Source organism: Toxotes jaculatrix, chromosome 3 (genome assembly GCF_017976425.1).
Source record: "Toxotes jaculatrix isolate fToxJac2 chromosome 3, fToxJac2.pri, whole genome shotgun sequence".
Lineage (NCBI taxonomy): Eukaryota > Metazoa > Chordata > Actinopteri > Toxotidae > Toxotes > Toxotes jaculatrix.
In genome coordinates this window covers 23,475,952-23,493,865 of record NC_054396.1, presented here as the reverse complement: position 1 = coordinate 23,493,865, position 17,914 = coordinate 23,475,952, and the positions used below count along the sequence as shown (strand labels likewise).

General features: G+C 40.8%; 1 protein-coding gene across 5 annotated transcripts in view; it reads right to left on the bottom strand.

The window, feature by feature from the left end:
• Positions 1-17,914, bottom strand: part of LOC121178864 (transcriptional enhancer factor TEF-5-like) — a 30,456-nt gene that overhangs the window by 5,046 nt on the left and 7,496 nt on the right. For 2 of the 5 annotated variants that reach the window (XM_041033284.1, XM_041033287.1), the window contains exons 3-8: positions 12,594-12,848; positions 4,657-4,721; positions 3,741-3,803; positions 1,390-1,401; positions 268-393; positions 80-123 (exon numbers count right to left, since the gene is read on the bottom strand). In XM_041033284.1, coding sequence (XP_040889218.1) covers positions 80-123; positions 268-393; positions 1,390-1,401; positions 3,741-3,803; positions 4,657-4,721; positions 12,594-12,717 — 434 coding nt within the window. In that variant the 5' untranslated portion in view covers positions 12,718-12,848. Of the gene's footprint in view, positions 1-79; positions 124-267; positions 394-1,389; positions 1,402-3,528; positions 3,592-3,740; positions 3,804-4,656; positions 4,722-12,593; positions 12,849-17,914 lie in introns of all 5 variants that reach the window. The other 3 variants (XM_041033285.1, XM_041033288.1, XM_041033286.1) reach the window with 2 other exon arrangements.

Here is a 17,914-nt window from a genome sequence, read left to right as displayed (position 1 = left end):
GTACCTCTCTTTGCAAACTATACACACCATGGGGTCTCCCAACAGATAACTTGTGGGACCAGTAGAGGGGCTTACTTACTCCTGAGAGGGTCCAGGCTGTCCTGGGATTGGAGCAGGCCAGAACTGGAAAGTACATAAAAATGGTCAACTGCTGATTCAAATTAAAGGATGCAATATCCAATGTAATACTTCATCACTGAAAACAAGCAACAATCACAAACTGAGGTTATGTTCTGTAACTGCACAGAAAATGAATGGAGGTCTCACTCTGGCTGGTTGGTAGGGGGCAGGAGGCAGTGGTGGAAGATGATTCTTTATCATGCTCGGTGAGACGATCTGTGCAGACGATAGTGCTGCCATGTTCTGCAGGGCTTTGTCTTTAGACGCCTGATCCTACAGATTGACAAACAGAAAGAAGGGGAGTCAACCACAAGGTGGCACCATAACCTAAACACCTATCTGCTGCTCTATATGATCTGAAATGATCCCATTTAAAATCCTTTTCTGTGTATGACTTCTACAGTGAACTGCAATTATTTGTAAGTGAATTACGAAATTACTTAACTGTACAGTCTATGTTAAGCTTGACAGTTTATCTTAATCACTACAAACAATTACTGTACGGTAATACTTTGGTGCTAATAATCTTTGAAACTGTGAGAAAAACAATTTTTGAAAGAGCAGATGGACAGAATGAAGCAAAGAGAAGAACAGTGGGAATGAAGCAGCACTGTTCCACTGGCATATATGCTTGGGTCACAAGACAAATAGAAGGTTTGTTAGGTCTGAAGTTGTGGTATCAGGATTAACACAGGAAAAAGATCATCAAAAGAGCACATTGGCTTGGAATGCAGTTTTGTATTTCTGTTGCATCTGAGAGCAAACATCAACAAGTTTTACTGTCATGGATGAAAGTTGATCTATGTACATGAAATAAGTAGTACAAAAGAAAGCCAACCAATTCATGACCATGGTGTATGACACGTGTTTTATGATTTACAAACACATCAAAGCAGTTTACTTTCATTTGAATATTTCAGACTGTATTAAAAATGCATCAAAAGAATGCATTTCAGCTAATTTAGCTATGACTTTGCAATTAAAAGAAAGATGCCTGAGAAGCAAGAGCCCAAAACAAAGAGTGACACCTTGTGCAAAGCAAGCGAGACTTTGGCTTTTGGCAGAGGCTGAGGGGATAACACTACAGTAGGCAGGATGCGCAGCAGTGCTGAGCTCAAAGCGTGGTTGTTTCCTAAGCATTGCTTCATTATGGGATAACAATGGGGTGGGACGCCATGCCAGCAGAGGGCCATAGCAAGGGGACAGTGCACTGGTGCTGCCAAACAAAGGGGAGGAGGGAAGCATATTGCACAAGTCAGAGTCACTTACCAAATTCATTGCCTGAATCAAAAAAGAGAGAAACCATTAGTGCTGTTCAGTTCTAAACTATGTGTTAAGAATCATTAAGAGTTTTGTTTCAGATAAAGAACAAAACTGTTTTGAGTCCAAATTTAAATTTTTGTCCATTTTCAAGACATTGTTTTCAAAAACTCTAAATTCACACGAATGACGGTTTGTTACTGTTTAGCAGTTACAAAGTTCAGTGTGGACAGGGGAAAATGCAACAGAGCTTTCAGAATAAATTTTGAACTTTTGCCAAAATGTTGCACATTATATTTAGCAATGTAACTATGGTTGTCATAATGAAGCTCAGAGATATATATTTTTTTTATTCCTTATTTTGTTGGACAGTGAACTAGAAAATGTTAAAATAAAAGTCAACATTTCAGTAAATCTTTAAGGATAGGGAATTCTACTGACTTTCTAATAAAAATGTGTATATAATCAGGGAGCATCCCAGTAGTAATTCAACAGAAGAGAAGTCAAATCCTTTAGCACTGCACAAGCCTTCAGTGTTCTACGTCAAATGGACGGCTGGTACATACAGTGTGTAGCCATTTCAGCAATCACACTTTTTACTTGACATGTTTGTTCAGTTGACCATTCAATAGCTGATGTTTCATACTAAAAGCTACAAGAAAACCTTACAGCAGTGGCCAAACTACCACACAAAGGTGAATTCATGAAGCATAACTAAGTCAAATGACTAAATTAAACAGGAGTTTAAGAAGTACACATGAGGATAGAGTGATCATATTTTTTCATATTCATTTTGTTACAAAAATGTTGTGAAGGAGTCTAAAATGGGATGGCTGTTTGTGCAAAAAAAAACATAATCACAGAAAGAATAGAATAAATCATGGTTAACCCCTTCAAGCAGAGAGGATAAAAGTGACCTTACAGCATATTTTAAGCCTTAAAACCTGAAGCACCTAAAATGTGATTTTAGAGCATAAGACTGATGACCTCTGGTTTACTTTTTAGAGGTTTCCTTTCAACAAAACATGTGAGATGAAGAGTCCTGATCAAACTTAAGTTTAAATTTGATGAGCCCAAAAAACGATGACAGAAACAGACAGAAATGTATTTGGAAAATTATGTAAATTTTAAGATGTGCAAACATTTTTGATGCCATGATGTGAATGTAAAAAGAGCAGGGAGGGTAATGTAGCAGCCTTTCTTTGATACAGGGAAGAGAGCAACGTTATGCCTCACTATGAACACATCTATACTTTTTATGCAAGATTAACTTGGCATTTACAGAAAGTTCAAAAACTTGTATCACTGCATGAATGAGCTGTTTCTCGCTACTATATGTCATACAATTAATTGTAAGTAATGTAGGGAAATAAGGAGGCTGATGCATCCATTTCCTTATAGGTTATCACATTAGCTACTACCAGATGGACTGAACTACATATGACACCGCTGAATAGGTGGCTAATCTGTTGGTTTCATTTAAAATATGACAGCTGGACTGTATACAAGCAAATATGCAAAAACAATAAAAAGCATGAAGAAACCAGAGGGACTGGAAGAAGTACAAGACAAGTCAAAAGGAGTAATATGATGGCAACAATAAAAGATTAATCTTAACACATGTTCGGTTTTATGTAAGACATTACACACCGACAGATTAGAGGAACTTAGGGTAATAACTACAGTAAAGTAGAGAGAGTTTTAGGGAAAGAGGAAGTCTCAGAGAAGTGCAGTATGCTGCAGAAGCATGGCTGGCACAGAGGATAGATACAGAGCTGGAGCATCATGCAGCTAAACAACCTTTCATTGGGCTCATCATCACAGCTTGTACAGCATTCCTTTAAAGCAAAAGCTTTAGAAATTACACTTTAATTTTAAGAATGAGATTGGGCCCACAGCAGAAGTTAAAAAAAAACTTGGTCTGTTTGTGCACTGCATGCATGATACAGAAGCAGGACTGTGGTTATTCTTTTTCAGACAATTAACTCCTAATCGTTAAACAATGAATTTTGCCTGCCAAGCTTGGGTCCACTTATCTAGCAGGAACTGGCCTGGCATCAAAGCAAGGACTGATATATGCACAGACTAACCGGTTAGTGCAAAGCCAAGCCTTTACCAGCCCCGCCGAGCCCGCAGTGAAGCGCATACCTTTAGCTTTGACTGGATCTCGCGAGATTTTCTCCGGGCGAGAACCTGCAAGTGGCTAGAAACCTGCACAGAAGAATAGCCAAGGGAGGGAAGGAGGGAAGAGGAAAAGGAGACAGAGAGAGAAAAGACAAGGGAAGAAAGAGAGAAGCCGTAACCAAAGAGGAAAGAGATGCTCAGTCAGCGTTGCCGGGAGGCAGGTTGGCAGCACCTACCTTTATACCCGCCTGGTATTCACGAACTTTCTTCCGTGCTAACACCTGTATGTGACTAGACACCTAAAGGGGTGTGAAACAGTTTTTGAGCATAAAAACAGCACTCACCCTGTTATGTGGGCACACACATACACACACACATACGCACACACTTATAGCAATAATACACACGAAGTAGGAGTTACAGATATTACATGAAAACTAGAAAAGATGATTTTAAGGTTGGAATTCGTGATATTCTGCATCTTAGTATCGGATCCTATGAAAGCTCAAAACCAAGAATGACGTGATACTACTAAGAAGTATTGTCCGTGTATCCTGATATATCTTATTCCTCTGTCTCACTGACCTTCACTGTTGTCCAAAAACCATTAAAAACACAGATGGCACGGTTTTTCATTAAAGTACCCATGGGCACTGTAGATTATTTTCAGTCCCCTGCTCCCTTCTTACTAGAGAACAAAATGTGTGTATTAATCCAAATGTGAAAATAGTCCCTAACCAATGTACTATTTACTCCTGTTCAAGTAGCATTTGTTAATAACTACAATGCCAGCTGTTTTAGGAAATTATTTTTTTTTAAAGAACCAATATATTTGTGATGCTTTTTAGAGATTTAAGGGTTCTGTAGGAACCAGTGGGCTTGGGGTTGAGTGCCACAGATGTGGAGTAAAAAAATATTGAGAGATGGACTTCAGTTGGTTTTGGCCTTTAAAGGGATTTGTTGACAATAAGAAATATATATAATAAAAGCAGACAAGTAATATGAATCCATTTGTAGGTTGCTGTTATGAATCGTGAATGATTTTCACCCATCTTGTGATGTCTTTGTTATGATTTGGACAATCTGTAACTTAAGCCAAACCCGCGCATGATTATTCTAATTATATCATCAAAGTCAGAAAAACTTGTTTACCTGTTTTCTTGTACGGGTTTTGCCTGTCCTCAGCTTGATGTACCTTGCTATCAATTCATTGCGACCTGCAAGCAAAAACAGAAAATATGGTCACAGACAAAACAGAAACACACTAATACATGACAGAAAATGTAGCGTTTGTAGATCACTGACAATACCCTCAAGTGGCCAGAAGGTGGTACCCTAGTTATACCTTGACTACCCGTCTCTTGTCAAAAGAACAGCAGTGTGACCTTTCCCAGAGCTCCTCTGACCCAGGGCAAACACACTTTTGTCATGGGTCACAGACCACAACACACCTCTGTTTCCTATGGAGATGTGTATATTAAAGTTGAATTTCTTATTTAAAATAAGGCAGGTATTATAAAGTCGATTGTCTTGTTTTACCCCTAAGTTTTTATTATCTCGTTTCACACCTCCTTATTGTCTGCTCACATGGCCCTGTAGCCTAATTACAAAGAGTGCTTAGAAAACAGAACCATGTTTTTCATGACATAGCATCTACTCTCGACATTCTGCACAAACAGGTTGTGCAGAGAACAGGCTTCTATTCTGGGCTTTCATGGTCCTCTTTACATGCAGTGCTGAGCATGTGCTTTAACAAGCACTGCCATTTTAGCAAAGTGCAGCTGGGATCCAGCAGAAATCATCTTTAGTGTATGAGAAGTGCAAATGCATTATTATGTTGTCTCAAGGGAAAATCAGTCCATCAGTGTTTTTCGCGTCTTTTTGCTGCCAAGTCACGCTTACCGAGTTTCTGTGGCTGAAAATTGGGCCGAAGGGAGAGGGTGAACCGCGGTATCATTATGAATAATGACCTAAACTCTTTTAAACTTGCTGACAGAAATTTTCACAAACAAAAACTAGTCAAGATGTGCCTTCTTAAACACACACAAAGACACAATAGACCGTGTGTCTAGGAAGTCTCCAGTTTAACAGCTTTCAGAGCATCCAGACACATAATGACAGGAGAAACAAGTCCTGTTTTTTCACACACTCTTTAGCATTTGGCCTCCAGAAGGCCCTGGTTAGTGCAATTACCATAAAAGTACTGCAGGCCATCTCCAAGCAGGCTTGCAGCACTCGCCGTACTCTCCAACCAGTCAGCCCGGCCGTCGGCCAGCAGAGCAGAGCTGAACTGTCTGCCGATACTGAGGTAGCCCCTCCCCTTCTGCTCCGGGCCAAGGATGGACACGCCCGCTGCAGCGCCTCCGCATTCCTAGCATTCCTCTAAGCCTGTCACATCTGTGCTAGCCAGTCTGATTGGCCTGGGCCTGCGAACACAGCCAGAGCTCGGGCCAACACACACATGCTCATATGCACTTCCAGCTCTGGGCAAAGCAGGGGTTAGAGCCGGGCTGAGGGCCATTAGGTTGGGTTAGGGGGTCGTCAGTCAGAGGGGCAAAAGGGGCAGCTGATGCAGTAACTCTTGGAAGAAACACAAAGCCATAACTGTCTCTGCCAACAACTGCCACCTGGCAGCAAAGCAGCCCCTTTTCCCAAAACAACACCACTGTGTGACCCTGCATTCAACGGACAGCAGCACCTGCTGCCGACCATCCCAGCAGAGGATGGCAGAGAAAGAACAATGCCAGTTCGACCCCCACCCAACTGTCACTCTCAATCTTTTCAGCTCAGGGGCAAACAGGGAAAAACATTACATTGTCCTAACCACAGAGCTCTGCTATGAATTTCACAGATATCTCACTGCAAACTACTGTACACGCAGAAACAGTATGAACTAGGTGCTACAGGTTTGACTAAGAAAGATAAGAACTTCTCTGAGAATGGTGAGGTGGGCTGAGTGTTGTACAAAGCTGGTCAAACAAAACAAAATTCACAGCAGACTTTCAGGCTGAGGCTGAGCACAACCAAGCTAAATCAGTTTTTTTTACAGTTAAAGTGATTATGTAAATGATTTTAAAGCAGACTATATACTTTTTCTGTAACATGTACGATAATGTGGAGCACAGTAATGACTTGGTATTGCGTGGTAAATCAAAAATGTTTTTGTTCATCTGCTGAATAGTGAAGTTCTGTGGTTGTGAGCTGAGATGATATCTCCAGTCATACCACAACATCTGGTTGGTTTTGTGATATTTTAAATCACTGCTTTACTGTTTTGTGTGATATAGAGCTCGCTGCTGAGACAAGCAAATAACTCTGGTGTTTCATTTCAAAGTTTCAAATAAACTGTTCAATGTTATAATGACATGGAAATTGAACTGTAAGTCACATTCTCAGGCACTACTTTTTCTGCTTGGTGGAAAAAGACAAACGGGATCATGATACTGTAGCACTGCAACAACATCTAGCACAACTTCATGGTAGGAAAACAGAAAAATCACTCAGGAGACCTGTGTTTAACCCTAGGCACAAAATGCTCACTAAAACCAGGAGCGTGAGTTCGTGCCTTAAAAAACACAAACTGCAGTTAGACATCATTCACTTAGGGTAAAAAATAAAATCCCAACCTGACAAAGAATATTTAAAAAAAAGGTCCAAGGACTTCAAAGCACCAGCAGCCGACTGCTGACTGCCTCACTGACCGACTGCCTGCCATGCACCAGCGGCCGACTGCTAAGGTTTTTTTCAGGGCCTTTAGGATGGACTTCAGTAATGGTACTAGTAGTCATACGCTGAGTATAACCAGCCCATATAAGTGCAAGAAATAACGTTACAACCTATCTATATTTTTTTGTTAGTCAGCCGGTTAAATTATGGATCAACAAGTGAACTTGCAGACCTTCGCTATCGTACTTAAGTTCGCTCTAACATTCGACTCAACATTAGCTTATGTTATTATGACTATCAGCTATCTATAACTTGCCTATAACTTAACACCAACTCATACGGGCAAGTAATGTTACATTCCAGCAAAAAGACATAGCTGTTGCCAAATAAATACATTTCTATTATTTCATTACAGTAAACTGTGTATCACTACAACAAAATGCAATATTTGGGCTTTTTCAGTATAACTGGGAAAATGGACATGCTTGTCATCAGAGAAATAGACCATCAGATTGTGATATTCATCCCAACATTGCAATATCTGCCTCCTCAGCTTCGGAACACAGCTCTGCTCACTCGCTGGAGCTGCTCCAGTCTTCAAATGTGTTCCTCTGTGCCTGTTTGTGGCGCAGTAGCCGTCAGTGTTGATAGGATATTAATGTTGATGTGTAACCAATCGGGACATTGCTCGAGTCCACAGAGTGGTGACTACAGACATAGACAGGCAGCAAAATCTGAGCCAAAGTAGCACATTTTGAAATGAAATGATTGTATCTGCAATTAGATTAAAAGAATAATAATTCAGATAATCGTAAAAATGGTGAATCGGCCAGGCTGGTGATCATTCGTCCTCTAATATGTGACTATGCATTTGATGGGTAATTAGTACCTCTGTCTGGTTCTCTGAGAACACTGATGCAGTACGACTGGTTATTTTAGTTAACCACATTTTAGATACACTGCTCTCTCAAAGCCCAACAGATAAAATATCAAGGATATGATCTCTGTGTCGTCAGTCTGCAGCCATGGCAGCCAAGATCTGCTCAGACTTGACATAGTGGGAGGTCAGAGAGACGGTGAAAAGGCTGGCCCACACACTGCAGTGGATCATGACAGGTGCATACAAAACAGACATGCGCGTACAGTCGAGTACACAACCTCACTTGTCCTCTGCCTCTAATTTCAACACAAAAGCTGTCTTTCCATCTCTCTACCCTCTTTTTGAGCTGCTTATAGTTCCCTCGTTGATTGCTCAACACCCACTCAGATCGCTGTAGGCTGCCATTCTTAACCTCTTCCCTGACAGGACACGCCTATCTTTTTCTTTTACTACACGACCGCTGGAATTTTCCACTTCCATGCAAAGATAGTGAGCAAAAAGGTAATCTCTCTTCACTCTTGGTACCTCCCCCCCTCCGTCTCTCCCGCTCTGTCTCTCTCCTGAACCCTTTCTCCACCCTTATTCTCTCCCCTCCCTTCTCATAACATTGAGGTAATCCTAAATTGCTAACATACTGCTCAGCCATGACTGAAAACATTCCTAGCATCTCAGTGAGGGGGCTGACAGGGAAGCACCAGGCCTGCTCAGTCATCATTACAGGCCTCTCAGCCCCCCTCTCCTGTACCTTTACACACATGTTTTCTCACAACTTTGCACATGCACTGAACCTGCTGTTAATCCTTAATGTGGCTTTCAAAGGTCAGTACGGACACAGGCCTCCCTCTAGCACTTAAATCTTTCTCTTTTTTTTTGTACCCACAATGCTTTGCATCAGTGACAGCTGCAGGGCTGAGGGAGAGGGGTGTGTGTGCTTGGGGTTTGACACACCTGTCGAGGCCAGAAAACGCAGGTGAACAACATGTCAGCACAGCCCCAAAGCAAAACAAGACAAGCCACATTTTTTTTTGATACACACGCACCTTCTGAAGATACTTCCTCTGAACTTGGTGTGTAAAATGTGCCAACTATTTACTTCTACTAAGAACAAATGTCTCTGAGCCACAGCTATTCTTTGAATGTTTTGCTTTTAGTTTGTTAAACTTCAAAAGACACTGACCAGTGAACTTTAACTGGGACACTGGATGTTAGTTACTCTCTGAATGACAGTGAGAGGAAATCAAAAATATCCAAGGATATTTTGGGAAGTATGTTAATTTATTTTCTTGCCAAGTGAAAGATGCTATTACAATGATACAACGAGAAGATTGACACCGATTTCATACCTGTCTGTTACAATACAAGGCTACAGCCAGCATCCATTTAGCTTAGCTTAGCATCGAGACTGGAAACAGGGTAAAACTATTATGTTCAAAGGTAGAAAAATCTGCCCTCTCAATAACTATGGTGTTTTATCTTGTTTGTTTAATCAGTACATAATCAGAAGAGGTGCTGGTAAGTGGATTTTGTTACCTTTGGACAGAGCCAGGCCAGCTGTTTCCTTCTGTTTCAGGTCTTTATGCTAAGCTAAGCTAAACTGCTTCTGGCTGTAGCCTTATGTTTACCCTACATTGTATAAAAAAAAAAAGATGGTGATAATGCTGCTGGCTAGGAGATGAATTCCTTAGAGTTGTGGTAGACACTTAGAGATACAAGACAGATAAAAGATATGAGATGTAATATAATGCACATTTCAGGAAAAAGTTTCGACATTCAGAAGCAGATTCTAACCATTATAACTGTGATTACATCAGAAACAAGAGTTTGGCTTTAAGTGTTGTTCATGTTAAAAAAAAAAACCTGGAGTGATTACTAACGTGATTTATAAAAATGGAGTTATCCTTCTTTGGACTCTTTGCCATCCCTGAGCTATGTAAATGGCTGGCAATGATGCTGGGAAGTCTAGACAGGTTTGTAGAGCAAAGAATACACATGTAGAGAGCAGTCCACTTGCTAATGGAAATTTGCAAAGGTTTCCCACCAACTGAAAAAAAAAATCCTGGCAGAAAAAGTGGAATTCCCAATGGGAGGGATGACTTGCCTGCTTTTGGAGGCCACTGGGAGTCTGAGACTGCAAGGTAGACAGTATTACATACAGTGCAATCGTTAACATTCCCCTATCCTCACGTCAGGGCAGCTTTTAGATGTCTGAGGTAATCACCTTGTGAGAAGGCTTCTTCTGGGGCATGCCTTGGCTCTGCCAGCAGAGCCTCAGATGACTTATTGTAAATGGAGAGGGTGTTTAGTGCTCTAGAAAAAAACAGGCCTCCAAAAGGGGTCTTGAGAGTTTGTTGCTAAGGCGGTAGGTTTGTGCACGGCCTGCCTCCTTGTTGACATTCTCATGACAGATGTAAGGAGCATGGGACACAACACTGCTCTGCTACACAGGACGGAAGAGCGATTTAGGTTTAAAGTAAAAGTTGGCTGCAGTAGTTTATGCTTAAGGTCCATACATAAAACTCAAATTAAACAACTGGAAAATTACACAACAAATTTACTAAATATCTACTGTTATGGCTAAGCACGTGTCCTTCAAGTCTGCGTAAAATGAAAATTTGTTTCATTTGATTAATCTAAACGAAACTGATGAGTGCATTCATTATTTAATAACTGTAAAAAGACTGAACATGTTATCATTAGTCCAAAAGTTTAGATTTTTTTTTTTTTTTTTTTACTTCTTTTATTATATTATATTATATTTTATTTTATTTTATCTGGGTTGCAACTCATCATTTTCACTGCTGATGACTGTCACTCAATCACTGACAATCATTTAATAGTTTAACCCATTAAATTCCAGAAAATGGTGAAAAATATCCATTATGAGATCCTAGAACCCAAGAACCAACAGTTCAACATTCAATTTACAATGATAAAAAGAGATCAATTCTGGCATTTAAGAAGCTTCAAACAGAAAATGTTTGGCATTTCTGCTTAACAAATTACTTCAGCATTTAATCAATCAAGAAAAAATGATGCTGATTAATATTCTGTTAATTAACTGATCAGTCTATGATTAATCTGTTTGTTTCCTTACTATTATATTCCTTGAGACAGGTTCAGAGTATCAGCAGAAGCTTTAACACTGGCTGAGTTATCTCAGGTATGTGCTTGTCCTTTCAATATCAAAATCTGCCTGAAGAATGAGAAGAGAAAGAGATTCCGACTTGGGTGAATCACGCTAAAAGAATCCCATCTGACGTCAAGAGAAGAAAAACCACCCAAAAAACAACACTTTAAAAACAAACACTAATGCTTCTAAAATACACAGACTGTCTGAGACTTTGGTGGTAATGATTGATGGTTTTTATGGTTGCATTGAAGCCGGAATCAATTTCAAGTTTTTGAGACATGATGGACAATAATTAAAGGGCAGGAAAGTCTTACAAAGCATGGCTTGAGGGAGTTGAATTACGATGGTGAAAAGAACATAATTTCACAAAACCAAAAAGAGGTTTGCTGAGGACAAGGCCAAGTGAAACAGTAAAGAAAGCAGCACAATTCCTGTCAATCAACATTTATTGCTGTTCAGCAAAATTTCCAACTTCAGATCCTAAATCTAATTAGGAAAGCGTGCTCTGTCTCAACAATAGGAATGGGAAAGTGGGATCAAAATAATGAAAGACAAATGCAATCAATTTCCTGCACCTGGATGTCGGTGATTCCGCCAAAGAACTTGCCAACGTATCCATCTGGAGTTTTTCAGGACATTAAGGGCTCAACACCTGCAATTTAATGAACACGCTGCAGGAAACAGCGTAACTATTCTGAAACCATATGGATGTTTAAAATCTTCTACAGAACAGCATGCCAATGTGATGTTTTTGTTCCTGAATCTCAGATTCACGCTGTGATAATTATTGCTAATTTTACTGAGCTATCCAGCATCAAACACAACACGTCTCCAGAAACCAGCTCCAACCAGTGACCTACAGGCAAAACTCTCCCAGCGATACCGGTGTGGGGAGAAACAAGCGCATGACGTTCAGCGATAAAAAACCAAAGAGCAGGTTTTGCGGAGTGCAGAGTTCTGAGTGAAAACGTTGCGAGGAAGAGAAGAAGCCATAAAACAGTAGGCATAAAAAACAGGCTGTAAAGAAAAACACTCTGAAGAAAAAGACAGGTGTAAATCAAGGGGAGAGGACCTGAGATGCTCTGAGGACAGCAATAACCAGCTCTGAGAGTGGTGGTGCAACTGGAAGAACCTGCCCCTGGGTCACAGCACAACAGGTACAGACTTGTTTAAGAGAGTTCTGTCTGTCGAAAGAAAGCATACACCTCTGTGCTGAAGATGTGACATGAGCACAAGAGGAAGAAAAGTATTTTTCTCATTTCTTTTTAAGGCACAATGTTGGATGTTTGTTCTCTTTCAGCCACAAATCTCTGAGGAATGGGTGGTTTTCTCATTTTTGTGCATTCATTATGGAACTGATTTCCATGTAATTGTTGTTCTTTTGTTTCCCTGGCTGTTATCCAGCGTACTCACCATACATCTTTCCCTCATCTGACAGGATGATTTTCCTCCTGCCACAGGGAGGGTAGATGGCGAGGGCCTCCTGGAAGCTCTGCTCGATATCCGGGCTCCACACGCCCTCGGCGTCCCCATCCATGGTCTTGTCCTCGCTGTCCCCGTCCAGCCCATCTTCTGGGCTACCGTTGGCACTCCACTCGTTGGACGCAATGGTGGCGGCTCCCCCTGGGCCCGACCCTGAGCCCCAATATCAAAGTATTTGAAGGAGATCTGTGAAAAACAATATAGAAGTTAACAAGCCTGAATAATTATTTTCTTCAATAATGATCAGATCAAACCTGATATAACTTATTCCTCCGACCACAACCTCCAATAACTATCTGTCCTAATTCAGCATTTTTCAACATTTAACTTTACCCCTTAAGCCACAATGTGGAAAGCTGCCGTGGGTGTTGCAATACAAGCAAAGTTAGTTATATTGAAAAATTGATCATGTGGCCACAGCTGGAACTGCAAGTCATGTGATTCCATCTTGCCCATAAATCAATTAAAACTGACTGTGAAACTATGAAAAACTATGTGTCACAGTCAGTGGAAACTGGCTCTTTGATCGGGTGTAACATAATTATAAGCCAACCTTTGTCTTATCAACATACTATTTTTGTGAACTTCATGTTAGGAGGCAATTGGCCAGTTGAGAAAGAATGAGGAAGCGTAAAAACTCTTTCGGTGTTCATGCTGGTTGAGCAAGTTTTACGAATCCTGGACCAGTGTTCTCAGAATATAACCATGACTGCATTGCAGCCATCTTGACACACTGACTTGTGCTAACCTGAAGTCAGCATGGTAAATAGGTTTATTATGTATTGCTGGTTGCCAGCAGGATGAATAAAATACAAGAGAACATGGAACAGGGATTTGATAAAATTCAATTCAATTATGTCTACAACCTTTAACAGCTTCCATACAGTGTGAACTTAATCCCTGCCAAGTTTGTCTGCTGCTTTTTCTTTAGAAATCAAGATAAATTTAATCATTTCAGTAGCTGCAAAGAGGGACAAGAACTGTGGGAGTTAATGTAAAGCATAATGAATATTCAGCTTGAATAAGGAATGTCATTCATCTATAGGTCACTGTTTTGGCTTCCTTTGACAGCTTCTTTATTGCAGTCATTAAATTTGTATGGATAAACAATGTTAACCGTAATTATTAGTATAATTTCCTCAATTTTATTTCTCTGAAATGGCCAAATGAATTCAAGATATTCCATAAAACTAAGTTTAAAGACCTCACTAATCAGCACTGGCCTCAAAGAATTCTTGTGGTCTGGGAACTGTGTCCCAATGTGGCTGGCTTATGGCTGACTGCAGTCAAAGATCTTAAGTATTTTTCAAGCTGCCTTTCAGCATTGTATTGTTTCTGAAATGGAAGTCTATGAGGTAACCATGATCCTCCAAGGATGCTTGTGTTTCTGCTTCAGCATTTCTGCAGATGCTGACAAAAATAAAGTTTAATGGATTAATGCAGAGAGTCCCAAAATGAGTCTTCCCATGGGAAAAACTACAATGACAAAGTTATTTGAACATTTTGAGTTTCTATGGTAAAATGCTAGAAAGCATTATAGATTATCTGTTTTCAGTTGTTTTGTTTTCATTGGAAAGCATATTTGACCTCTTTCAGGAGGCTTTTGCACAGCCAGTCTTAAGTTTTAGTTCTCACTTGTGTAATGGTTCATAGTGTAATTACACCAAAACTGTGTATCTGTGAAGTTATTTTATTTTGTCAGGATATATTCATGCTCGGTAAGAAAGTCTAAAAAATAACAAAATTGAAATTCATTGAAACATGGCAATTCATAATAGCCCAGACAATGTCTCTTCTTCCGTGTTCATGTGTCAGTATTTGGAAACGTACACATTTTATAATTGCTGCAGCTGAGGTGGAGAATTAGTGATGTTTCCTTTCTCGTCTCATGAGAGATGAGCAAACCAGTGTTTACCACACATAACACAACACAAAATTTATGGATGTCACAGAACCCAAACGAGAGTTTGACAAATATCCCCAAGTCAAGCTGCTAATTTTAGCTGAGAGGGTACTGGTTATGGTGAACCCTTTGGAAGAGGGTCACAGTGTTAAAACTCAACACTGAAACTGAACACTCATCAGTGCCTCAAGTGATCCATCTCTGTCCTCACAGATCACACGATTGGATCTCCACCAAAGACTGCTAACTACATACGACCAGAGTTTGGGTTAGTTTAATCATATACTGTCCTGCCAAACTGTGAATCAACTGTCACAGATACTTTATAAAAATCAGCATCCAAAAGACAATGACAAAAACCACACAGAAGGGCTGCAACTAACGATTATTTTAATCATTAATACATCTGCCAAAAATTTTGTCTTTAAAATGTCAGAACATTGTGAAAAGTCCCTGTTGTAATTAACAACAGCCCAAGATGATGTCTTCAGATGTCCTGTTTTATTCAACCAACATGTCACTGTCATTAGACATTTTTGCTTGAAAAATGACTAAAACAATTATTTTATAATCAAAAGAGCTGGAAATTTACTTTCTGTCAATCAATTAATCAACTCAAATCAGGGGGGGTGTTAGCTGACATTTTACAGACATAACATTTAATCAAGAAAATAATTCAGCAGCAATGAAAGCGATCAGTAGTTACAACCCTAAATGGAAATTAATCAAATTCAAAAATTGCAGAAGAAATTAAAACAAAGCCACATGTTAAACATTATTAAATAGATGTCTCCACATTTATGGCAGCCGCTCATGGCATTAGCTGTAATGCTTATTGCACTGTCTTGCTGTCAGCTGCCTGTGTGTTGGTACAAATTAAAACCTGACACATCTGTTGGCACTAAGAGCCACTGACATCAACACTAATGTAAGCTTTAAATACACATTTCTGTCTCAGCCTCAAATACAGCAGATGCTGTTTGTGTGGTCTGGTGAGAAAATGTCTTTCAGGCAGCCCAAAGTATTTCATTAACGAATGCACAGGTGCTGTGGGGCAACAGCTTCAGAAAAGCCAGGGCAGTAATCAAAGACTGGTGTTACAGTGAGGCAAGGAGGGAGGGGCAGCCACTCTATTGTTTATCTCCAATTATAGCAGAGAAAACACCGCAAATCTCCCTCGCACTGCGAGCCGTGAAGAGCAACAAATGGTGCTCAGCGTAACACGCAGATCTGACGGTCTCGATGGAGCTCAGAGCGCTCACAAGAACGTGTTCAAGTGAGGTGCTACGAAAGAGAGGCTCTTCACCGAGAGAGGGGCCTGAATTCCAGACATGTCCTTATTAAGAAAGGGCTGCGAGTACTCACTGTTTCTCCTCCTGCCTCCCTTGTGTCAACCCAACGCCCTCCCTCCCTCCCTCCTCTGCCCCCCCCCACCCCCCTCCACCCAGCGCTCAGAACGTCTCTACCCAAATAAGGACAGGAGACCAGAGGATGCGTGTATGGGAGGAGTGGGTGGTGGGTGGGTTGGTTGGTTGGTTGGAGAGCAGAGGGGGGAAAGGGGGTGTGTATGGGGGAGGAGGGGTGAGGGGGGGTTGTCCAATTTAGGCGTCCACTTTGGGGTCTGGAAAACAGTGGGATTGTTCCAGCTGGAATGCAACATCAGCAGTGAACACGCTCCCGCTTCGCTCAGACTAGAGGGAGGGCATTGTCAGTGGAGCCATTTTTCAATACATCCTCTGGTGGAGTCACAGGATTTAAATCAGGACAATAGTCATGACTTCATAATAAATGTTAGCAGTACATAAAGTCACGGGGACAGTTTTATGGACTCAAATGCAACAGCTAGTTTGACAATTGTAGAGAGTTCCAATAAACGGATTCAAGACGAAGACCACTGGGATTCGCTTTCCAACGCGATTTACTGCCAGCACAGTCATTTGAAAAGAAAAGCTGTGGTAATTAACATATTGATTATATTAAAACAGCTGTTACCAGCACACTGTATTGTCCCTCTGAGCCAAGTTTGGGTGAGAAACTAAATGACATAGTAATGACTCACACAAACAAAATAAACTGTAGATACATGAAGCTGCACACATGAACACATGAAAACAGATAAAAATACAAAGAGTCTCATGTAAGCTGTGACATTCAGCTGATTAAGTGACTCGAAGAACTATTTTGATTACAGATTGATCATAAAAAGGGCATCTCATGACACAAATTGGCATTTTGGAAATTGCAATAATCATTTGCGTGCACAAACCTGAACGTGGGACTCCTTCAGGAGTGTGCCAGATGGCAGGGTTTATTACGAATGTTGACTGAATAACACGCTACTCTCACATTTAACACAAAAATCAAGGACACACCTCCCCTCCCACTTTCTGGGATTCGGGCCATGGGACTCTGAGACCAACATGCTACAGAATTCCAATGTGCAGCAGGAATGTAAATAACGCTGCACAGCTATGCACCTCGCACGTTCATTCAAACGACACCATTCATGCACCAGAATCCCTCTTCCCATTTTCCCAGCCCTGAACGGAGCGATCACATTGCAGTCTGTTTTCAGCAATCGGCTTATCTCTGCTCCGGCTCCATCTATGATCCGACCAGAGTTTATTGGCACCCATACTGCGTTTCCTTTTTTCTCCCTAGACAGGATTGTGTGCAGTGAAATGTCCCAATGAATTCCAGTAATTCTACTGAGTCACTCTCAGGCTGCTGGGTCACACAGGGGAAAGCTGTTGGTATAGCCGAAATCAGGAGAGGGATTCATTTGTATCACAGACGTTTGTTTAAGTGTGCCTCAGAGTGTATGAAATCATCGTAGGTACAAACACCTACAAGCAGGAAAACAAACACAGTCTGTGTTTCAGTAATAAATGGATGGCCTGACATTCAGCAGTTGGCACAGTAACACTTACTCAATCAGAAAGGGGAGAGATGGCAATTCTTTGTTTTTTTTTTTTTTACACTGCAAGCTTTTATTCCTCAGTTTTATCTTCCACTGAACATGATCTCATCTCGGTGCTCTCAGATGGACCAACCAGATGGATTTCTACTTACGCAGTGGAATTCAAAGACTACAACGGAGGCAAGACCTTGAGTCAAAATTACTCTGTCATGTCTCTGATTTTTATGGCCTAATGGCAACATCTCTTCTCCAGTCCACTGGTGGGAAAAAAAAACATTTGTTGAACCAACCGACGTTTAAGACCAAACAGGACGGATCACAGGAATATAAAGAAACAGAGACTAAACAGCCCACCATGAGAGCCATGCGAGCCCACTGAGCTAGGACAGCAGTATCAGTACCAAAAACAACAGTCAGGCACACTGCGTG